Source organism: Euprymna scolopes, chromosome 37 (genome assembly GCF_053919585.1).
Source record: "Euprymna scolopes isolate OS-2025 chromosome 37, ASM5391958v1, whole genome shotgun sequence".
Taxonomy (NCBI): domain Eukaryota; kingdom Metazoa; phylum Mollusca; class Cephalopoda; order Sepiida; family Sepiolidae; genus Euprymna; species Euprymna scolopes.
Genome location: NC_136518.1, coordinates 7,606,964 through 7,632,034, shown reverse-complemented (window position 1 = coordinate 7,632,034; position 25,071 = coordinate 7,606,964). Strand labels below are relative to the sequence as shown.

Genomic DNA, 25,071 nt, shown 5'->3' with positions numbered 1-25,071 from the left:
CCAACGAGCCATCATTTATTAAATTCTGATCAATAGTCGCTGAAATTTGGAACTTATAAAATTGCCAAAAAAGGTGGTCTATCTATCTATCTATCGATCGATCGATCGTAGTAAATTAGAAAAATATATATGGCAATGAAGCTACACAGAATATTCCGCGTTTCATCCGCGAATCCTAGTGTGGATGAAACGTGGAATATTCTGTGTAGCTTAATTGCTATATTTATTTTTCTAACTTACTACCTAGCTCTACCTATGTATTGAGCACTGTTGAAGTAAATACTTAGTTTGCGCATAAAATTATACTTTCATATATTAATTTATGTGATTAAATGAAGTAGTCATATATATATATATATATATATATATATATATATATATATATACTCTCATAGCTAAATTGAATATTAAAATGCACATATCTTTTGTTGCATAGGACGAAACTACATGAAAATTTGCAAACCTTTTGAAGATTATAATACTATACTATGGCTAAAATTTTATGACAATTAGTAAAAAAATACTTATATGTTCAAAAAAATACTTATATGTTCAAACTTATATGTCCAATTTGCCTATATTTGTGTATATAGTGTCCTGCCAGGCCAGCCTCAGTTTTGCTGCTTCGGTTGTCTCCCCTGTCCACTAATATCCTCAGCATAATATGGACTCTTATTTTTTGTGGGGTGCCTAGTTACTGCTATTATATTTTTGTACTTTATGACCTCGTTTTAGAAATTTTGTCTGTAGTTTGAATATCACTTATTTTGGTTTCTTTCTCTTTTCTTTTTTTTTTTTGTTATTGTCAGATGTATTGGAAGGTAAACGCGTCGTGCTGACGGGAGCATCCACGGGGATCGGAGAACAGATGGCCTACCATTATGCCAGCCACGGTGCCGATCTTTTAATCACGGCACGGAGAGAAAACCTTTTGAAAAAGGTAAGTTGAATTAAAGCAGTGTTTTTAATTTGAAAACATTATTTATGTTGGAGACGCCCCTCCATGGGATTAATGGACTATCGCTAGGTGTGTCAAAAATTTTGTGAAAAATATTGAATAATTCCACCCCGTCTTTCTAAGCTTATAACTCCTCGAAAAATGTAATTCAAGCCCTAATTTTTTTTTTCAATTAAAGGAGCAAGGACCAAGGTTTCATTAAAAATAAAAACAAACAAACAACGTGGTTTTTCTTAAAAAAAAGGTTTTAAACTTCGGAGTTTACAGGTAAATTTCTAAAAAAACACTACTTTTTTTTTAGTTTTACATTTGAATATATTATTTATTGATCTTTTATTTTCAATTTGTGATATATAACACTTTGGTGAATAAATTAATTATTTACTTTTTAATAGACACTTGAAAATGGGGGAGGGCGTGAATTTAAAAAAAAACAACGTTTGTCTAAAATATTATATTCGGTTTATTGGAAAGAGCATAAAATTTCACATTGACTCTGAAAATATTGTAAAAATTGAATCAATAGAAACATTTTTATAGATTTTTAAAGTTTAAAAATTGAAAAATACTGAACTCGTAAAATTCAATTAATTTCATTACTGTTTTTTAAAAAATTAAAAAAAATATTTCTATTACTTTTAAAACAACTGTAATAGTTTATTTTGGAAGTATAATCCATAAAGAAAATAAACAATCCACTTTTAAAAGAGAAATTACGAGTTTTTTTTTTATATTTTATTCGCAGTTTCGTGTTAGGGGTGTCAAAAATTCCTACAAAAATTCTGGTACACCTAGACTATCGCATGACGTCACTTCCTAAAAATCCTGTGTTCGTTCGTTTATTACCATTTAACCCCGTAACAATTTCCTAAGTTTAATTTGTAAATTTAGAAAAATGAATAATCTATTATCTGTATATTATCAACTAAGCTCCGACCCCTGTTCCATCGCCGCAATGTTGCATCACTGTGCCAGTTTTACAAATATTTTAATGGAATGTGTTCTGATGAACTCGTTGCACTTGTGCCCCCTCGACGTACATATCCCCGGCAAACCCGCTTAGCAATAAGATCTCACCCCTTCACTGTTGATGTCCCTAAATGCCAGAAAGCTTTCTATTCTAATAGTTTCTTCCCTCAAACAGCTAGACTTTGGAATTCCCTTCCTGCTGCCTGCTTCCCGGGCTGTACTGATATGCAAAAGTTTAAATGTAACATAATCTTTCCTAAACATGGCCCCAAATAGTAACCCCTTACGTTCAAGTGGCGATATGCTTTGTAAGGGGTGAACATGAGTAAAAAAAAAAAAAAAAAAAAAAAAAAAAATTATTAAACTCTGTGGACTGTCCGGGCCTGCTTGCTTTCTTGCTTGAGTCTTGTCTTAAACGATCGGACGATTCCATTTCTTTAAAAAAGGGATGACAGTTGAATTTATATATGTAGGCGTGGCATAGAGAGAAGGAATGAGGGTGGAGAGTGTATGTTTTGGTTTCGATTCTAGCTGATGGCACCCAAGTTATACAGATATATATTTAGTTTTGATCTCACTACCATATATGTGAGGTTCAATAAAATAATCGATAGAGAATTGTCTCTATAACAAATATGAAATTTGCATGAATTAAAATATCATATTTAAGCATATCTTACGACCGGGCAACGCCGGACATCCTGCTAGTGTTATATAAAAAAAAAATTATTACAAAATTAAAATAGTTTTTTTTTGTTTTCCTGGGGTTTTTTTTTTTTTGCAAAGTTCATACTTTCATTATTAAGACATAGAAGAACATTTAACTTTTTTTATCTTTTCTTTTTTCTTTTTTTGTTCTATTTTTTCATTTTCTCTTTTTTTCATTTTCTCTTTTTTTCATTTTCTCTTTTTTTCGCTTTCTCTTTTTTTCGCTTTCTCTTTTTTTCGCTTTCTCTTTTTTTCGCTTTCTCTTTTTTTCATTTTCTCTTTTTTTCGCTTTCTCTTTTTTTCGCTTTCTCTTTTTTTCATTTTCTCTTTTTTTCATTTTCTCTTTTTTTTGCTTTCTCTTTTTTTCGCTTTCTCTTTTTTTCATTTTCTCTTTTTTTTGCTTTCTCTTTTTTTCATTCTCTTTTTTTCATTTTCTCTTTTTTTCACTTTCTCTTTTTTTCATTTTCTCTTTTTTTCATTTTCTCTTTTTTTCATTTTCTCTTTTTTTCACTTTTTCTTTTTTTCATTTTCTCTTTTTTTCATTTTCTCTTTTTTTCATTTTCTCTTTTTTTCATTTTCTCTTTTTTTCATTTTCTCTTTTTTTCATTTTCTCTTTTTTTCGCTTTCTCTTTTTTTCGCTTTCTCTTTTTTTCATTTTCTCTTTTTTTCGCTTTCTCTTTTTTTCGCTTTCTCTTTTTTTCGCTTTCTCTTTTTTTCGCTTTCTCTTTTTTTCATTTTCTCTTTTTTTCACTTTCTCTTTTTTTCGCTTTCTCTTTTTTTCGCTTTCTCTTTTTTTTGCTTTCTCTTTTTTTCATTTTCTCTTTTTTTCATTTTCTCTTTTTTTCATTTTCTCTTTTTTTCATTTTCTCTTTTTTTCGTTTTCTCTTTTTTTCGCTTTCTCTTTTTTTTGCTTTCTCTTTTTTTCGCTTTCTCTTTTTTTCATTTTCTCTTTTTTTTGCTTTCTCTTTTTTTTGCTTTCTCTTTTTTTTGCTTTCTCTTTTTTTCATTTTCTCTTTTTTTCATTTTCTCTTTTTTTCATTTTCTCTTTTTTTCGCTTTTTCTTTTTTTCGCTTTCTCTTTTTTTCGCTTTCTCTTTTTTTTGCTTTCTCTTTTTTTTGCTTTCTCTTTTTTTCGCTTTCTCTTTTTTTTGCTTTCTCTTTTTTTCATTTTCTCTTTTTTTCATTTTCTCTTTTTTTCGCTTTCTCTTTTTTTCGCTTTCTCTTTTTTTCGCTTTCTCTTTTTTTCGCTTTCTCTTTTTTTCACTTTCTCTTTTTTTCGCTTTCTCTTTTTTTCACTTTCTCTTTTTTTCACTTTCTCTTTTTTTCACTTTCTCTTTCTTTCGTGTTCTTCTGTTTTCATTTTTATTAATGGTATTTATCAAACTTTCCAACAACTGTCAACAATATCGCACGTCGAATGTGTACATTTTCTCTCTCCATGAGGGGGGGGGCGACCCCTTAGGTTAATACCATCAACAAAATAAAGGAAAGAAAAGCACTAAATATTTTATGAATAAGTTGTGTTTACAACAAAAGTCTCGGAGAAAAAAAATTTGTTAATCATTTTAAAAAAAAAACTATATAATATTATTCAAGTTACACTTACATAATAATGTTTCCAAAGATGTGACCAAGTTTCTCTGTTCAAAATCGTTCTCGTCTAAAAGATGTTCTCTATTTTGACAAACTTCTGAGTCTGACCTTTACTCCTGTCCTGAAATGGAAAACTTACAGTAAATCTGTTGCCAAAGTCGCCGGAAAAAATGGTTGCATCATTCTACTGCTCCAGAAGGTATGTCGCTCCCAAATGCAATCCTCTATTTGTATAAGAGCTAGATATGTTCTAAAATCGATTATTGCTATCATATCTGCGTGGGAGAAGCTCGGAGCACCCGATTCTGCCTTCACAAAGGTTAAAACCGGCTTCGCAACCTAGTTAGGTGATCCCCTTTTTTCCTTCTCTGCAACCTCTTTTGCACAGAACAGAGGTTGCAAACCTGTCTGTGCTTCATCATTATTTTTATGGCAAGTGCTCGTCTGAGCTTCAATTTATGCTCCCCTCTACCTTGCCTAACTTTCACAAGAAAACACTCGTCTGACTACAACCACTATCAACAATTTTCCTTGCTCTCTATCTGTGCCTAAATCTAAACACAAATTCCATGAACAAAGCTTCTTTTCTAGAACTTCCTGCTTGTGGAACTCAGCTGACTATAGTATGACCGTCTTCAAGTCCAATGTAAACAAGTTCTCATTGAGCCACCCTCCTAAATAATCCATTTCTACCATTAACTATTAATACGCTGTTGTCTCTGTGGCTTTCGTGTAAAAAAAGAAAAAGAAAAAGTTTTCTAATTAAATTTTTCATGGCATTTAAATTTCTATTTCACAGGTAACCAATCATTGTAAAAGAGTCGGAAAGCCACATGGAAGCTACAATTACATCATTGCGGACATGAGTAACATGTCATCCACAGAAATCGTTATCAAGGTGAGGAATTTGGAGATACTTTTTTTCCTCATTGACCTCCAAACTAACCTATCTCTGGCCAGGGCCTTATTAATCCCTCCTTCCCACAAATCCAGCCTTATCACTTTCTCATATGTTTTCCTAGGCCATTACCCTACTTATGAACTGGACCTGCTGCTTCAACTGGTCTACTTTCCCCTACTCTCTATCTGTGCCCAAAACTAAATGCAAATTCCATGAACAAAGTTTCTTTTCTAGAACTGCTCGCCCGTGGAACTCTATACTGGAGAGCTGCTTTTCAGTTGATTACAATGGGGTTCGTTTTCAAGTTAACTCTCATCCAATCTTTCAGCATGACCATACCATCAAAGTCTCCTTTTCTGCACACATCTTCCTATATTGTCCAGATTTAATCTTCTTCAGATTAAAGCCATTCTTTCAATGTGACCATACCAACTAAGTTTCCTGTTCTGCAGGTCCTGGATATGACCTTAAACTATATCCGATGGTGAGGCCCTAGCTTTCGGGCTCTGGGGAGTGTGAAGCCACCCTTTAATTGCCATTGCTCCCAGTTCCACTCTGACCCGGAGTGGTAGTATCTGTTAGGGTCCCAACTATGGGTTAAATAGAAACTGACTTGCAAAAAAACTAATATATTCTATTAAAAAAAATTTTTGCAAAATCACCGGATTCGGCATTAAATAACCTGAAAAGGGTTGATATGCCGTAAAACAAAAACAACCAACCAACCAATCCTGTTCTGCATACGTCTCCCTATACTGTCCAGATTTAATTTTCCTCTGAAGTCATCAGATCTAAGCCTGTCCATACAACATCCATCATATCATAATTTTCATATCATTTCTTTCCATGCAACACAAATCTTCAACCCTAATTAGTCACGTTACATTTCCATATATTATCACACTGCATACGCATGCCTGATAAAGTCTTCTCTTAATTGGCAGCGGCAATTTTCTGCTGGTTAGTAATGTCATGAAGATGAGTACACCCGAATTTTTATTCCTTTCAAGATTGTGATTGGCTGGTTAAGCTATAAGTACCCACTGGTGGAACCATATAAGAAGAGACGTTGACAAGTACGCAAGCCTCATGCTAGGAAGACCCACTTAGACTACGACACGTGTGCCGTACAGTGACTTGATTATTACTCTAACTGAACCCGTCTGGCTGAAACTACTGTCAATAATTTTCCCCACTCTTTATCTGTGCCTAAATCCAAACGTACATTCCATGAGCAAAGCTTCTTTCTTAGAACTGCACGCCAGTGGAACTCTCTGCCGCTTGCCTGTTTCCCACCTGACTACAACATGGACGTCTTCAAGTCTAACATAAACAAACTCCTGACAAACCGCCCCCTTAAGACACTCTATCTAAACCCCCAATACTAATGATTACTACAATACTATCTCATTGATTACTGTACACGCAATAACCCTTATCCCTGAGTGGCCTTTGGGCCTTGATAAGTGGTAAACCCCATGTAAAAAAAAAAAAAAAAAAAAAAAAAAAAGCACCCGGCAAAGTGATACCGTGTATGGCCAGATTCACCCTCGGCAGGAAAGGCTCTAACGCAAGCACATAGAGCAATGGTTATAATGGACAGCCCTGACAACTGGATTGGGATAAACTGAACTATTTCAACGATATATATACAAGTTTCCAGACGATTTTTGTAAGACAGGCATTTAAATTTGTCATAGACACTTGAAAATTCAGTATGTTATTGCTATACATCTTACGAGATGACTGACCAATTTTTATGATTTCTGGTTCAAACGAACAGCTACAGCAGGAATTAGAATACACCCTACTAAAGCCTGATTGTCACAGCTGGTAAATTTAAAAAATGCAATCTTGACGTGAGGACAATTTAGATGAACGATATGCAAAAAAATTGCTTTAAACTTGGAAACAATGCCACAGAAACATATATGAAATGCATTAGGAAGCTTTTGGACCATCTTGTATGAATTGAGCATCTGTTTTTGAGTGGCATAAGTGATTCAAGGAAGGCAGGGAGTCTGTGAGGGATGAGAGATGTGGGAGGAGTAAAGAAGTTAGAACACCAAAGTTGATTGGCCAAATAAAGAATTTCATGGATAAGGACAGTTGTGTGTCTATATAGAAAATAAGTGCACAGTATGAATGTCAGTGTGGGAACCGTATACACAATTATTCGCGAGGAACTGAAGATATGGACTGGTTGTTTTTGTTTTATGGCATATCAACCCTTTTCAGGTTATTTAATGCCAATTCCAGTGATTTTGAAGAACAATTTTTTAATAGAATATATATATATATATATATTTTTTTTTTTTTTTTTTTTTTAGTCTGTTTCTATTTAACCCATAGTTGGGACCCTAACAGGTACTACCACTCCGGGTCAGAGTGGACCTGGGAGCAATGACAATTAAAGGGTGGCTCCACAATCCCCAAAGCCCACAAGCTGGGGCCTCACCATCGGATATAGTTTAAGGTCATATCCAGGACCACTGAAGATATGGAAGATTTGTGAAAAGATTGTTCCGAGGTTGTTCCATCCTTGTCACAGACTATTTGACCAAGATGGGAATCAAGACAGTTCCTCACCCTCCCTATAATCCAGACCTTGCTCCATGTGACTTTTGGTTATTGAAGAGATTAAAGAGGCTGTGACAACAGTCATTGACACGTTCACACAAAAGGACTTCCATGGGGCCTTCCAGAGGTTGTTGGAATGGTATAACAAGTGCTTTGCAGCCGGAGGAGATTACTTTGAAGGAGACTAGAGTTTCATGTGTGTATTATCAATAAAAGTACCCATACAAAAAAAGTCTGGAAACTTTATTGAAGGCATCTCATATCCCTTTCGTGGGGTCAATGATAGAAGTTCTCTGAACCTACTTCATGCAATCATATTAACACCTGCTCCATCTTGTGCTCCAATAGTGTTACGTTTTTGTGTATCTAGAGATATTCACTGCAACATATATATTATTCATAAAAAAAAAAACGAGACTGGAGTTAAAAAGAAAATAAATTTATCTATATATATATAAAAGGCAAAATGTGTGTGTTTGTGTGTCTCGCAAAAACTTTCCACATAGGCGACTGATTTTCACCAGATCAATATCATTTTGGAGCTCGAACCTTCAGACGACAAATATCGAAAAATTGGCCCAAAACATTAATTCCTTCGCCCTCACCAAACGGAAGTTCTTGGTGTATTTTTGGTGACTCTTTTGAGCTATTTCTGTAGCAGACTTGTCTTCTGATTCATTTTTTTTTTTTTTACATGGGGGGGGGGTCACCACTTATTAAGGCCCAGAAGCCACTCGAGGATAAGGGTTAATGGATATACTTTAGTCATTGTGAGTTTAGCATAGTAAACATTAATGGGAATTTTATAACTTTGATTACTTAGGGGGACGTTTTAATAAGAACTTGTTTATGTTGGACTTGAAGACAATCAGATTGTGGTCCGCTGGAAAGCAGGCAAACGGAATAGAGTTCCACAGGCGTGCAATTCTAAGAAAGAAGCTTTGTTTATGGAATCTATGTTTTGGTTTAGGCACAGATAAAGAGTGTGGGAAATTGTTGATAGTGGTTCTGGCTAGACGAGTGTTTTTCGTGAAAGTCTGGCGAGGGGGGGGCATAGATTGAAGTTCAGACGAGCACTTGCCATGAAAATAACGATAAAGCAAAGACAGGCTTTCTATGTCTCTTCTGTGGGAAAGAGGTTGCAGGGAAGTGAAAAGGGCATTCCCCACTAAGCTACGAAGTCTATTTTGAACTCTGTCAAGACAGGATAAGCTGCTTCTAGCAGCACCTGCCCAGATGTGCTCGTTTGTAAGACAGTCTTGTCTGAAATGTTTGGCCAGTTTCATGGTGTGGATTGTTTTGCTGTTTCTGGATGTTGATGTACTATTTTGAGGTTTTGATTTTTTTTGTTTGGAATGCGTAACAAAAAAAAAACAAATTCTTCACATTCTTTTTTTCTTTCTTTCTTTCTTTCTTTCGTGTCGCAGGAAGCTGTTTCCAGGATGGGTGGAATCGATTACCTGGTTCTGAATCATATCAAGGAAATCTCTCTTGGAGAATGGAACGGTTCCTCGGACAACTTAACGATGCTCTCAAATCTCTTTGAAATCAACTTCAAGGCATATGTCCACCTTGCGTCGTACGCGATGCCAATTCTTGAGAAAAGCGGAGGGAGCATTATTGTTGTCTCTTCAATTGCAGGTAAATTAAAGTTTTTAGTTCTTGTATTGATCGGACTATTTTTCTCATCTTGAGTGTTATTGGTGCAACGTTTTGGTTGGATTGTCCTTCGACCTTCTTCAGGCATTTCAATTGTTGTTTGAAAAAGAAGGGAGAAAGGTTACTGGCTACGAAGATATTTTCGTATTTCTGTAAGTCAGTTTTCACTTTTTGGTCAAGTGGATTATCTACCTTTCATCGGCAAAATTTTAAGTTGTTACTTGGGTTAAATAGCAGTATTACTTGTGGTGATATTCTCTGTTGTGAACATGACCCAAGGATGTGTTGGCATCTTTCGAGAAAAGTTGTCAGAAAAAGATGACACAGACACAGCCAGACGATAACCTCAAAACAACAAAAACAAAACTTTAACACAACACTTTAATTAAATAATTACCACGAATTTAATTATATGAAAATAAGTTTTTTATTAATCTTTTTCAGCAAATGTTTTTTTTTCTAAGACGAAAACATGGAAACAACTTAGATCGCAAATCAATTTTTTTTTTTTTTTTTTTATTGAAAGTATCTAAGAATTTTATTTTTACAAAAAAATTTCAATAAGATAAAGTTTGTTTGATTTTTTTTTTTTTTTTGTAATGCTAAAAATGATATTTTTCATGTAAATAACTACCATTGCAAACAATTTATATTTTCAAGAATCTTATCAGACTAGCAGGGAGACCCGACATCGCTTCGGATTGAATGATGATCAACAAATCGCCCATTTTTTTTTTTTTTTTTTTTTTTTTTTTTTTTTTTTTTTTTTCCAATCAAATCTATCAATTGCCTGCTCTAGTTAGAGACCCATCATGGTGCACTCAGAGGAAAAGGAAGCTTCACATGTCTCCCTGCAGTGACTTAGTTCACAATACATTCTATTTTACATTGCACTGTAGAGAACCTATCATTGATTTTATAAAATTATTTTTTATATAATGGCTTGAATTAAAGTTTAAAATGCAAAAATCAATCATCATGCTTCAATTGTGCTCTAAACAGAAACATTCATTTTGGACACGCCCCTGTCATATCAAAGAACCTACTGTCGATTTTATTTATCAAACCTTTCTGCTTGTGTGGTAATAAAACTTCTCAAATGAACTTGTGATGTAAGGTGTTAAATTTGATCAAAATCGTCTGTTCCTTCTCTCACCAAATTTTTCGATTATTGATACTTATCAAAGATATTCTGATATAAAACCAACCTAAGAACACTGCCAAGTACATAAACTTCATAATAATCGGCCTAGCCGTTTTATAGTTCATGTGGAACTCTCTCTCACACACATAAATAAAAGTTCCTTTTATTTAAGAGAGATAAAGTTTATATATATATATATATACTAGCAAAAGTACTCGTCGTTGACTGGGTTCAAAAACAGCTTACAGAAAATGGACTCTGATTTATGAAAGTATGATAGGTTATGAAAAGGAAGGGTTGTAAAGAGATAGCTTCGAATTTGGGGGTATCAAAACCAAAGCAAAACATGATGAAATTAAAAATAAAATAGATAAACCCCATAATTTATTATACCATACCTGTTCACACTGAAACACTTATCACAATATTCTGTGGATCTATATTAAAAAACCTTGTTAAACTTTGTGACATATTTCCATTCTATGGAGGTCAGGCACAAACGAACACCTCATAATTTTATTATACCATATTTCTTCAAACTGAAACATAATTATCAAAGTATACTTACGCAGATAGATATGAAAAGTCTTTATTAACGTTTGTGCCTATTTCCATTGTATGGAGGCCAGGCGCGAATGCAGACCCCACAATTTTATTATACCATCCCTATTTAAGTTAAAACATACTTATCAAAGTATTATGTACATCTATATCAAAAACACTTGTAAACGTTTTTTTTAATGTTTAAATTTTTTAATTCCATACTTTGTGGACCAGGCGCGAACGCAGACCCCACAATTTTAATGAACCACTGTTCTGCCAGATCAAACATACCCATTCCTGTGTCTCGATACATCTTCTATCATTATATGTAATCAGTTTTTTAAAATAGTCAACCATATAGGAGCCTATTCGTGACCAGACACACGTGCACACACACACAGACATTCAGCTTTATATTATAGATATATCATCATTTAGGAATTTGAAAAAGTTAAATTGCAAATATAGAAATTTTATTGTATGCAAGACAAAGGATACAATATAGCAAAATATATTTTCTTAACCCACGAGTTTTTCTGAATTATAGATGGATAAAAAGTAGATATGTGCATTCATTCTTTTTTTTTTCGGACTGTTATCCTCATCCTCATAGTTGTTACTGTTATTTCACCATGTTTTGGCCAACTCATCCTCCGGCCTTCTTCAGGATAGGAATGCTTAGTCTCGTAACTGTATCCCCAGTAATTACTGCCTTCCATAGTTGTCGTTTTTTGTCCAACTGATGCTCTGGCCTGCTTTGGATAGGATTGAAACCGCTATCTTCAGACAATGCTCACTCTGAACCGTAGAGACTCGGCACCTCTATCCACTTGTGCCATAGGGAAATAATATATTGAAACGTTGCTTTTTAAGAATATCTGTGTTTCACATGGACGAATGCAGTATTTTATAGACAGGGCAGGAAGATAAAAAAAAAATCAATCTACTTCTAGCGTTATAATCAGGATTCAGTTCTGGGGTTCGGGAAGGAGTGAGTCACTCTCTCAACAACAGCACGTTTCTGCCCTCTTTTCCAATCGACCACACCTGGCCTCTCACCACCAATGTCACACCGCACAATCCGAACGTAAGCAATACAAAATTCTTTTCAAGAGAAGATGTTCACGACTCTTTCCTCTCTGCCCCCCCCCGGGAAATTTTCCCTGCTTTTATATCCTCCTATCTAGAAAAAAAAGGAAGAGACAGGAAAAAAAAAAATAGCTTCTCCCATCATGCTCTGCCTTCCCAAGATGCCCTTCGCGTATGCAAATGCGCTGGCCATCCTTTCCTTCTTCTTTCCCAAAGAGCGATGCAGATACGCCCGCTATGTTTCTTTTTTTTTTTTTTTTCTTTTTTCTCTAACCATATACCCCACACTACTAAGAGAAACGGTATTCGAATTTGTGGCTAAGATTTGGGATTAGTTTGTTGGGGACAGGACGGTCTGCCGTGTTTTAGACGATCCGGTCCCCATGTGTATAATGGTGAAATGGGTGTATTTAATGGTAGAGAAATTGAAAAGGCGAAAGGTCGCATAATGAAGACGAAAATATACCGTTATATATCAACGAAACAAATGCAATTTATTTGCATAAATATATACAGGAAAGAGGATAGAAAGTGATTAGGAAGAATAAGAGTTCAGTGAGATTAGTAACATTACTTGCGAGAGGCTGGCGGTAGCCAGGAGCATTGTGGTGGCCCATTGCCACCGGAGCGGTGGTTCGTCACATCTTGACTGGTCGAGCGTTCAGCGGAAAAGAGAGTGAATTAAGAGAAACAGGAAGTGACGTAGCTAGGTCGCTCTTCTGAGTTAAAGGGCGATAATTGAGTTAGGCTGAGAGTGTTCAACTCCCATAAGTTTAAGCTGGCCATCCTTTCCTTCTTTCCCAAAGAGCGATGCAGATACGCCCGCTACATTTTTTTTTTTTTTTTCTCTAACCATATACCCCACACTACTAAGAGAAACGGTATTCAAATTTGTGGCTAAGATTTGGGATTAGTTTAAGCTAGCATCTTCGTCATGGTTTTGCTATTGGGAATCTTGAAAGAAGGTAAGGAGAACAACACTGCAATGAACTTCCAAGTTCGAAAACTTTTTATGTTTTGTTTTATTGTATTTACAATGTAAATGATGACCAAGATTATGATATATATAATCTATGTATCTATAAAAGTGAAAATGTGTGTGTGTGTGTCTATGAGGACATTTCTCAACCTATGTACTCAACGAATTTTTAATCTCCAGACTTGAAATTTGGTATATAGGATATTTAGACATGTGGAAAACTTTTAAATCCATTTTCATCTGGAAAAAAGGGCTGCTAAAATTGCCAAAATTGAAAAATTGGTGCGTGGGATGCCACAGGATTTCCATCTGTTTTCAACTGTTCCACGACTGTGCATGCACGGTTATGCAATATGACAGCTTCCTTATGTTAAGTAGGAGTTGGTTAGAAAACACTATTTACTGCAATGGTTATCATACTTAACTCCCTGTCTTAAGGTGTTGGTTTCGATCTCAGCTCGAGTATTTTTTTTTTTTTTTTTTTTTTTTTTTTGACTTACAAGAAATGAAGTGTTTAGAAAAAATAACATAATACTCACACTTGAATGTCTCCGTTTCTTTTCGATTTTTATTCATTTTTTTATTTATTTATTTATTTTTTTTTTAAAGAATGTAATGTTACCTTTAATACAGAGCAATGCCGGGTACATCTAGTATATCAATAAAAGTGAGAATGTGTGTGTGAGGACACTTCTCAACCTATATACTCAATGAATTTGTGGAAAACTTTATAACTGGTTTCATCTGGCAAAAAAAGCTGCTAAGGGGTTAAAACTGAAAAATTGATATGTGATGCTCATCAAAATGGTTCACATGACAGATTCATTATGCTAAAATTAAGTAGATTTAAAAACACTTTTTAAAGATCATGTCAAGCTGGCCTAATGGTTATCGTACTTCACTCATTGTCTTTAGACTTTGGTTTCATCTCAGCCCGAGTATTTTCTTTTTTTTTTTTTTTTTTTTTACTTACAAGAAGTAATCTTTTACGAAAAACACCCGTCTAGCTGAAACCACTGTCAAAAATTTTCCCCACTCTTTATCTGTGCCTAAATCAAAACGTAGATTCCATGAACAAAGCTTCTTTCTTAGAACTGCATGCCTGTGGAATTCTGTTCCGTCTGCTTGCTTCCCACCTGACTACAACCTGGATGTCTTCAAGTCCAACGTAAACAAATTCCTGATGAACCGCCCCCTTAAGTAGACATTTTTATTAAACCCCCACACTAACGTACTGTACATGCAATGACCCTTATCCCTGAGTGGCTTCCGGGCCTTGATAAGTGGTGATCACCTTGTAAAAAAAAAAAAAAGAAAAAAAAAGTGAACTGTTTAGAAAAACCATAATACTCGCATGCACATGTCTTTTATTTTTTTATTTTATTTATTTATTTTTTTTTTTTACATGGTAGTCACCACTTATCAAGGCCCGGAAGCCACTCAGGGATAAGGGTTATTGCGTGTACAGTAGTCAATGGGATAAAATCGTAGTAATCGTTAGTAATGGAGATTTGATAAAATGTCTTAAGGGGGCGGTTGATCAGGAATTTGTTTATGTTGGACTTGAAGACATCCAAGTTGTAGTCAGATGGGAAACAGGCAAACGGAACAGAGTTCCACAGGCGTGCAGTTCTAAGAAAGAAGCTTTGCTCATGGAATCTACGTTTTGATTTAGGCACATAAAGAATTGGGAAAATTGACGGTGGTTTCAGCTAGATGGGTGTTTTTCGGCGAGGGGGACCAGAGATTGGAGCTCAGACAAGCACTTGCCATGCAAATAATGATAAAACATTTCCATATGAATTAAAATATAATATTTATGCATATTTTTAACTGAGCAACGCCAGGCAGCCTGCTAGTAATATATAATACAACAAGGATATCAAATCTGACATTTTGAAAGTAAACTCTGTTCGAACATGTTTTTTTTTCCTCACATACACACACCCACATATACGCACGCACATGTACATATATTCACGTTCACGTACATACACACACGTGCTAACGTACACACATATGGGCAACGCCACTTCCCTTTAAAGGAAATCCAGACATGCGCAGTCAGAGCACCGACCCTGGTATAAAAGCCAACAACAACGTTCAACTTTCTCTTTCTTCCCTTTTGCCTTGGTTCGTCAACCAGACAAGTTCGCGTCCACAGCTTGTGGCCTGAAGACACTTCCATGCACCATGCTCGCGCGGTTTTACTGAGATCAGCACCCTTTCTCTCTCTTTCCTTTTCTACATACTGGACTGAAAACGTGTTCCACTTAAACCATTTATTTTCAACAGAAAATAAACGACATGTTTATTTTATTCAGCAATTGTTTTTTTTTTTTCCTTCCTTGCATTCATTTCACTATTTTCTTTTGTAGCAGGTTAGGATTATTATATCCTGGTCCGCAACAACTCTGGTTAAGGTTTCAATTTCATGTTCATCAATTTTGTGTGGAATATGTTTCATCCCCAGTTCCTAATTAGCACGTGTTTTTATAAATCATATTTTTTCCTTCCTAGTTATGAAAACGTTGTTTGCTGATTGATGAATGCCTCGACTTTTTTGGATGCTTTGCCAGCAGCTTAACATAAACTGTTGGATGATGTTAACGACACTTTGGGTCAGGTTCTGGATCAGTACCTAGTAGACATGAATATTTAGGTCTCTTTCATCATGTAGAATAAACATTTCCTTTTAATTTTCTTTTTTGAACGTATATAATTTGTTTCTTTTTGTTTTTGCAAGAAAAATTTAAAGAAGTTTTTTTTTGTTTTGTTTTTTTTTGGCAATGACAATAATTGTCATTGCCAAAAAAAATGTACTTTTCTTTTTTTTTTAGCAATGACAATTATTATTGTCATAAATCATTGTCATTGCCAAAAAAATACTTTTTTGTTTGACAATGACAATTATTATTGTCATTAATAATAGTCATTGCCAAAAAAATAATTGTCATTTTTTTTTTTTTTTTTTTTGGCAATGACAAGAAAAAAAAATCATTTATTTTTTTTTTTTTTTTGCAATGACAATAACAATTATTATATATATATATATATATATATATATACACACACACACACACTAGTAAGGAGACTCTACGTTGCCCAGGATTAAATGATAAGCGAATATTTCACACTCCCATATTTTTATTGTCATCGAAATCGGTAAACTCGCCGATTTTTCAATCAAATGAATTTGCTTGCTCTAGTGGGGAACTCATTCCGGTGCACCGAGAGGAAGCTTCACCCCCCCCACCCCCGCCCCCACAGTGACTTAGTCCACAATACATTGTCGTAAACATTGCACTGTAGAGAACCTACTGTTGATTTTATAAATTATTTAATATATAACGGCTTGAATTAAAGTTGAAAATGCAAAAGTCAAGTATCATGCTTCAGTTGTGCTCTAAGCAAAAACATTGTTAGACGTTAACTTTGGGGAAAATCTCCTGTTCCTTCTTTCATCGGATTATTTTGATTTTTGATTCTTGAAGACATTCTGATTCAAAACCTATTTAAGAATACTGCCAGGCACATTTTGTGTGTAATTTCATAAAAATCGATCCAGCCGTTTTCAAGTCCATAGGGAATGAACTTACAGACACACACACGATGTTTCTTTTATATAATAGTGTGTGTATATATATATATACACACACACACACGATGTTTCTTTTATATAATAGTGTGTGTGTATATATATATATATATATATATATATATGAGAGAGAGAGAGAGAGAACAAATAAGAAAGGGAAATGAATTCACAAAAACTATATATGCCAAGGCATTTCGAAGCCTAATGCTTCTCATCGGAAGAGTAGAGAAGGTGCTAGGTAACATATTTACCAACATATAGTTTTTGTGACTTCATTTTCCTTTCCTATTTGTTCTCCTAATAGAAGCTCCAAGGATACTTTTTGAGCTTTATATTGTCCCGATAAGTCTCCTCTTATAGAATTGAGCTCACTCTTTTCCTCTAACGTACTAATGATTTCTTTTTTTATATTCCTATCTACAAAATCATTTTCTGCTGAGAACTGATCTCTGATTTTCGTCAGTCTTTTCTTGCTACTTTTCCGCAGCTTACTAAAATCAGTAATTGCATCATAATCGGGCACTTAGAACAGAATCGTGAATTGTATCGGAATTGCGAGAAAGAATCGTCCCATCACTACTCTCTGCTCTTCTCTCTTTCCTTGTATCTTTCTCTTTTCCTTCTCCCCTGCTCTTCCTTTCCATCTTTCCAACTCCATTTTTATCCTTTACCAACATGGAGTGCAAATAATAAAATCTCATTTTAAAACTATAGACAAATACTCCCAATGTTGTTTATCATTCTCTCTATTTTTTTTTTTTTTTTTTTTTTTTTTTTTTTTTTATGCAGGAAAATTTGCGCAGCCCTATGTCTCTGCGTATTCGGCCACAAAATTTGCTTTGGATGGCTTCTTCAGTGGTTTACGTCTGGAGCTCGAATTGAAGAAATCGGATGTCTCAATAACACTGTGCGTCATTGGATTAGTGGGTAAATATCCTTTTATCTTTGAGCATTATAAGGAAAAGTTAGAATTATCTCCCTTGAAAAAAAAAAAAAAGCTTTTAAATAAAAATGTCAAGGGAGTTAACTTTGATCAACAGATTAAAGTAAACTCCCTTGAGATTTTTTTTTTATGTATTTTAAAACTGTTTTTCGTTTTAACATTTTTTTTTTTTTTTTTTTTTTTTTTTACGTATTTTAAAACTGTTAATATTTTTTACTAAATGCTATCATCCAATTACAAATCCATTCCACTACAGATTTGAGGTCGTTTTCTAGGGTTTCTGCTATTGTCTTGGATATGAGTACCTTCGTTTTTCCTCATGTTTGTTATAGAGTATGGTGTCATCAGCCAATATACCCATCTCTGATACAATTTCATCAGAGAATATCCTATAACAATAGGGAACAATGGAGGGTACACTCTTCTATTTCCATAAACCAAGGACTTTGAAAGAATGTACTCCAAGGAACATGCTACTCTGGTGCCTTCTCAGTGCTCACAGAAGAGGCCTCCGTCATCACTTTCTTAACAGGTGCTCGACTGAGCTCCAATCTATGCCCCCCCCCCCGTAAAATGTTTGTTACAAATATTTGTTCATTCTTTTCCTCTCATTATGGTTACATTTAAGAGGTACATAAATTTGTTTGGAAATTGTCGAAATGCTAATGTCTATCAATTTTTATTTATTTATTTATTTTTTTTTATTTTTTTTATGAATACGAGTATAAAGTTGATTTGTTTGGTATGTTTTTTTTATGAATACGAGTATAAAGTTGATTTGTTTGGTATGTTTTTTTTATGAATACGAGTATAAAGTTGATTTGTTTGGTATATTTTTTATGAATACGAGTATAAAGTTGATTTGTTTGGTATGTTTGTTTTTTATGAATACGAGTATGAAGTTGATTTGTTTAGTATGTTTGTTTTTTATGAATACGAGTATGAAGTTGATTTGTTTGGTATGTTTGTTTTTTATGAATACGAGTATGAAGTTGATTTGTTTGGTATGTTTGTTTTTTATGAATACGAGTATGAAGTTGATTTGTTTGGTATGTTTGTTTTTTATGAATACGAGTATGAAGTTGATTTGTTTGGTATGTTTGTTTTTTATGAATACGAGTATGAAGTTGATTTGTTTGGTATGTTTGTTTTTTATGAATACGAGTATGAAGTTGATTTGTTTGGTATGTTTGTTTTTTATGAATACGAGTATGAAGTTGATTTGTTTGGTATGTTTTTTTTTTTTTTTTTTTTTTTTTTTTTTACTCCCGTTTCATCTTTTATCATTCTTATAAATCGTCTGTGTAGCTGTTTCTCCTCTCATTTTTCTTTTCTCGTTTTATTCTTTGCCCCTACTTTTTTTTCTATTTTGTTCATTTTTTATTTTTTTTTTCTATTTTGTTCATTTTTTTTTTTTTTTTCTATTTTGTTCATTTTTTTTTTTTTTTCTATTTTGTGCATTTTTTATTTATTTTTTTTATTTTTTCAGTGTCTCTTGCTGCAGTAATTATTCTTTCAGTATTTTTTCATTATGTATTTTTCTAATTCTTCTATACAAACCAGTCCCCTATCTCTGATTTTCCTTTTCACATATAGTCAGTCAGGATCATCCCTTGAGTGTAATGCATTGTGCATAGTCATGATTTTCCTAGTCTTCTGGCCGAGATGCCTCAGTTCTTCTTTGGTTCAGCGTATCTTATCAACGAGAGTACCCATGTGTTTATGCTTTTTATTAGGTTTCTACTATATAGTTTAGTTTCTGTGAGTTTTCTTGTTCTTCCTTTCAAATTTTCTCGTTAATTTCTATTGGTTTAATGGTGTGTGCTTCCGTAACTTCCAAATATTTATAGCTGCCATGTTCACCTAATGCCCTCATCTCCGTTTGTATTATGGATTGGAGTAAAAAAACATGGCTTGTTTCTTTTTTTTTTTCTTTTTTTTCTTTTCTGTTTTTTTTCTTTTTTATTTCTTTTCTTTTTCTTTTTTTTCTTTTTCTTTTTTTTCTTTTTCTTTTTTTTTCTTTTTCTTTTTTTTTCTTTTTCTTTTTTTTTCTTTTTCTTTTTTTTCTTTTTCTTTTTTTTTTTTTTATTTTTCTTTTTCTTTCTTTTTCTTTTTCTTTTTTTTTCTTTTTCTTTTTTTTATTTCTTTTCTTTTTCTATTTTTTTTTTTTTTTTTTTTTTTTAACTCACGTCACCCCTAACAAATCATATCAGCACTTGGCCATAAGGGACTACTATTTGGAACCATGCCTGGAAAGGTTAACAAGATGTTGATTAACATTACATTTAAGCTTCTGCATATCAGTATAGTCAGGAAAGCAGGTAGCAGGAAAGGAATTCTAGCTGTTCAAGGGAAAAAACTATTAGAGTAGAAATCTTTGTGGCATCTAGTGCCCTCAACAGTGAAGGGGTGAGATTTTGTTGCTAAGTGGGTTTGTCGGGGATATGTACGTCGAGGGGGCACAAGTGCAACAAGCTCATCAGAGCACATCCCATTAAAATATTTGTAAAACAGGCACAGGGATGCAACATTATAATTATCCCATTGATTACTGTACACGCAATAACCCTTATCCCTGAGTGGCTTCTGGGCCTTGATAAGTGGTGACTACCATGTAAAAAAAAAAAACAAAAAAAAAAACACTGGCGAGGGGACAGGGGTTGTAGCTCAGTTGACAAAGTGGGACCTATTAGAGAGGCACCAGCCCAGATGGGGCAACAATACTCCATGTATGGAGTTTAATCGTTTAATCCTGTTAAGACTCAACTATTGCCATTCAATCGTTCCATTCTTCCTGTGATTCTTATGAATAGCTCTTCTCTTGATGAGAAATCGACTCTAAAACTTATTGATCTTTCTTTCTCATCAAATCTTAAATCCATTGCTATCTCTGATAGAAACAAGGGCAGATAACTCCACAATAATTCAATGATCTTCCATGGAATATTGTTCAGAAAATTAATATTTATGATGATATAAGTCTCTATCCCACTGTTGCTTCTTGAAGATTACGGCACGACTGTAAGTTTTTTTTTTTTTTTTTTTTTTTTTTGTTTTCCCCATCTTTTTCAGATATCAATTTAATTTTTTTTTTTTTTTTTTTTTTAAATCTGTAGTTTGTATGTACGTGTTGCGCATCGAAAATGTCATATTCCAAAAGTCATGTAAATTGATGAAGTTGTTTGATTTTTAACGAAGAAAATCAAATTTTATGAACAAGGAAAGAGACTCTCACGTTGTCATTTTTGAAGAAACAAGGGCAGATAACTCCAATAATTCAATGATCTTCCATGGAATATTGTTCAGAAAATGAATATTTATGATATGTCTCTATCCCACTGTTGCTTCTTGCCCTTCTCTCTCCGATCAGTTGAAAAATGCAACTAATCTAACAGATGACTTGGATTCAGTTGTAGATTGACGTATGAAATGGCTTCTTTCATTTAATACAGTGGAGACTCAACTTTTAATCGTAAGCGTGTCCTATTTCTTTCTGAGATTCTCCTGGATGACTGGTTTGTGACAGCACGTGGCCTTCCCTTCGACAAGTGGCCGACCACATAGTTGTGTGCCGTAGTTTACGACCTCCATCTCTTCATCGTTCTCGTTGACCGTGTCATCTTTTGATTAACACTGGCAGTTGCCGACAGAACGCACACGGGTCACAAAGTCGTGGAACAAAGAAAGGAAAAACACAACGCCAATGTTTCACATATTTCATGGTTGGACGTGTGTGTGTGTCTTTTCCCCGTTCTATCGACGTTACATTCGTCTGTCAGTCGCAATTCGTCTCTCTGTTTCACAATTCGTCTCTGTTTCTCAATCAGCTCTAAAAACTGTCCAACTATTGCCGCAACCAGCAGCTCGATATCAACTGTCTTCTGCATCAGTATCTGAAGTCCCCCCCACCCTGGCTACCAGAAACTGCCCTACCCTGTGTTATCTGTTCTGTATGTTTCTATTGCAGTGAATTAGTAGCAACAGTAATCATTGAAGCGACGTGGTTCCTATGGAAACCAGTCATAAAAAACATCGCTCACCTCCTTATGTATGCTTATGATTTTGAACACCAGTAAATTTATCATAACTTTTGTTTTACTGAACGAAAATTGAAAAAATTTTTCACAATATAGCTGAGAAGGTGATCTATAAACTGTAATAATTGTTTGAAATTTGGTCAAAAAATGAGGGGGGTGAAGCTTTAAAGTAGTTCTAAATGATTAAAACTTCTATTTAAACATATATTCAAACGCAATAGTGTTTGAATGATATATATATATATTTTTTTTTTTTTTGCTTCCCCACGAAAGCAAATGTGACACAAGGTCGTTTTTAATGGAGGGGGGGGGGCAGCTCCCCTAAAATTGGGCAAAAAGGGGGCACTCTGGCAGTATCCAAAAAAAAAAATATTGTCTCAGTATAAAGGGTTTCAAGACCAATTAACTTAAGTGAAGCATCAGAACAGATTCTACACTTTGATCCTGGCCTGAAGGCCAAGAACAGCAGAAAAAGGCAAGCCTTTCTTTTTAACTTTTCATAACAAGTTAGAATATTTAGTTATTTATTTGCTTCCCCACTGAGCAAGTTAGGCAAAAGGTCGTTTTTTAATGTGGAGAGTGAGGGGAAGGGGACCAGTTCCCCCGAGAGGAAACTCGTTAGTGACAATTGGTATTAAGGGTTTTCCCTACATTGACCAAAACTGATTGCTCAAGAGCAATTGTCTGATATGTGGGGTTGCCCCCACATATGGTAGCATCTGCGGAACAGCTGCTACACTTTGATTTACTCCTGATCCGAAGGCCAAGAACAACAGAAGAAAGATCTTTTCCTAAAGGCCAAGAACAACAGAAAAAACAGAAAAAGGCAAACCTTTTTTCTAACTTTTCATAACAAGTTAGAATATTTTAAATAGTAGGTGACTAATCCCTCTGTTCAGCAATATGTTTTGACTGGGTAAGGCCCCAGTATATACAGTTAGTCTTCGCATAAAATTAATTTACTTTTTTTTTTCCATTCAGGTACAAACAATGCTGTGACCAAATTGAAAGAATTTGAGAGAGGAAATATTCTGGAAATTGTGAAGCCGGCGCTCCCTGAAGATGCAGCGATGGCCATTATCAAAGGAGGAGCTCTACGAAAACGCGAGATCTACTTTCCATATTTCTCAGCAAAGGCCATTACGCTTGGCCGAGATTTGTTTCCGAACTTGTTAGGAAGAATTATGAAATTTCTCTATCATTAAGCATAATACGGGGAGGCTCACACGCTAATGCTTAAGAGGGACACAAGTCAATGAGAAAAAAAAACGGGACACTTTTTGAATTCAAAATGGCTGCCAATTAACGATTGTGTGCCAAATTTTGCCAAAGTCTTTACAAATACGTGTAAATAATTGTTATTTTTTCCTATTTTTGTCTGTTTATAATTTATCGTGTTGGAATTTTTCGAGATGAGGAATCATATTGGCATTATTTATATTCTGACTGGTGTTCTCATCTCTGTATTTATTGAAGGGTTTTTGCTTTTCCAGGCTTGGCCTGTCTTCACACCTAATAAAAATTGGGGACATTTTGGGGTTATCGTCGTAGGAATCAACAGCGGAACGACTAGTTTTTGAGCTTCTTTGGGTTTCTCTACATCACAAAATGTTTTATTTCATTTTAAATCGTTTTTCTCTTATACAAAAAAAAAGAAAAAAGATGGCGCCACTCTAGTGGCGTTACCATAGTAACATCGCACAATATCCTTCTTCTATTCATTTAATGTCAGTTTTTCTTTATCAAAAGGTCAGACGTTTTTTTTTTTTTTTGTTTTTTTTTTGAAAATTCCGCAAAATCACTTGCCAGTCCTTACAGTTCAACAGGCCAACTATCTCAAAATTCCACTCCATATAGTCTTGTCTAACCAGTTTCCTTGGCTAACCAACCTTCCTGCGATTTAATACATCCATGCTTCTGCAACAGCCTTTTTTTTTTTTTTTTTTTTTTACTCAAGTTCACTCCTAAGAAGGCATATCACTACTTGGACACATAATGGGCTACTATTTGGGACCATGCCTAGGAAAGATTAACAAGATATTGGTTTACATTACATTTAAATCAGGAAAGCAGGTAGGAGGAAGAGACTTCCAAATTCCAGCTGTTCGAGGGAAGAAACTATTAGTGGAGAAAGCTTTCTGGGATTTAGGGACCTCAACAGTGAAGAGGTGAGATTCTGTTGCTAAGCAGGTTTGTCGGGGATATGTACATCGAAGGAGCACAAGTGCAACAAGTTCATCAGAACACATTCCATTAAAATATTTGTAAAACAGGCACAGAGATGCAACATTGTGATGATGGGACAGGGGTTGGAGCTTAGTTGACAAAGTGGGATATATTAGATTGAAGACTCTTTTGTTTATCCAGGAGGGTCAACGCCCCACATAATCATACCAGTGTAACCAGTTCTCTACCCCCTACCTTATTACTAGGGCTATGACAATAGAATATTCTTTATATTGTTTTGACTTTGGAGTATATATCCGACACGGTTAGACCCAATCAACCGAGCACCACCTAGCAGTATCAGAATTTTTGTAGGAATTTTTGACACCCCTAACACGAAACTGCGAATACAATATAAAAATCTCGTAATTTCTCTGTTAAAAGTGGGTTATTTATTTTCTTTATGGATTATACTTCCAAAATAAACTATTACAGTTGTTTTAAAAGTAATAGAAATATTTTTTTTTTTTTTTTTAAACAGTAATGAATTTTCCGAACTCAATATTTTTCAATTTTTAAACTTTAAAAATCTATCAAAATTTTTCTATTGATTCTATTTTTACGATATTTTCAGGGTCAATGTGAAATTTTATGTTCTTTCCAATAAACCGAATATAATATTTTAGACGAACGTTTTTTTTTTTAAATTCACGCCCCCCCCCCAAGTGTCACCCATTTTGAAATGTCTATTAAAAAGTAAATAATTAATTTATGTCGGAGTTTTATATATCACAAATTGAAGAGAAAAGGTCAATAAATAATATATTCAAATTTAAAACAAAAAAAAAAATTCGCTTTTTTAGAAATTTACCTGTAAAGTCCGAAGTTTAAAACCTTATTTTATAAGAACACATTGGTTTTTTTTTTTTTTTTTTTTTTTTTTTTTTTAATGAAACCTTGGTCCTTGCTCCTTTAATTGAAAAAAAAAAATTAGGTCTTGAATTACATTTTTCGAGGAGTTATAAGCTTGGAAAGACAGGGGGTCGAATAATTCACGCCTCTCATTCTGAAATGTCTATTAAAAAGTAAATAATTAATTTATGTCGGGGAGTTTTATATATCACAAATTGAAGAGAAAAGGTCAATAAATAATATATTCAAATTTAAAACAAAAAAAAAATCGCTTTTTTAGAAATTTGCCTGTA

General features: G+C 34.2%; 1 protein-coding gene and 1 long non-coding RNA gene across 12 annotated transcripts in view; one reads left to right on the top strand and one right to left on the bottom strand.

The window, feature by feature from the left end:
* Positions 1 to 14,292, bottom strand: part of LOC145261066 (uncharacterized) — a 32,532-nt gene extending 18,240 nt beyond the window's left edge. The window contains exons 1-2 of the long non-coding RNA XR_013864400.1: positions 12,718 to 14,292; positions 4,241 to 4,348 (exon numbers count right to left, since the gene is read on the bottom strand). This is a non-coding gene — a long non-coding RNA (uncharacterized LOC145261066). The remainder of the gene's footprint in view (positions 1 to 4,240; positions 4,349 to 12,717) is intronic.
* Positions 1 to 25,071, top strand: part of LOC145261064 (hydroxysteroid 11-beta-dehydrogenase 1-like protein) — a 321,599-nt gene that overhangs the window by 287,332 nt on the left and 9,196 nt on the right. For 7 of the 11 annotated variants that reach the window (XM_080119226.1, XM_080119227.1, XM_080119228.1 and 4 more), the window contains 4 exons: positions 810 to 940; positions 5,027 to 5,125; positions 9,136 to 9,349; positions 17,510 to 17,647. In XM_080119226.1, the coding sequence (XP_079975352.1) occupies positions 810 to 940; positions 5,027 to 5,125; positions 9,136 to 9,349; positions 17,510 to 17,647 (582 nt within the window). Of the gene's footprint in view, positions 1 to 809; positions 941 to 5,026; positions 5,126 to 9,135; positions 9,350 to 17,509; positions 17,648 to 22,681; positions 23,070 to 25,071 lie in introns of those variants that run through there. The other 4 variants (XM_080119234.1, XM_080119235.1, XM_080119236.1 and 1 more) reach the window with 2 other exon arrangements.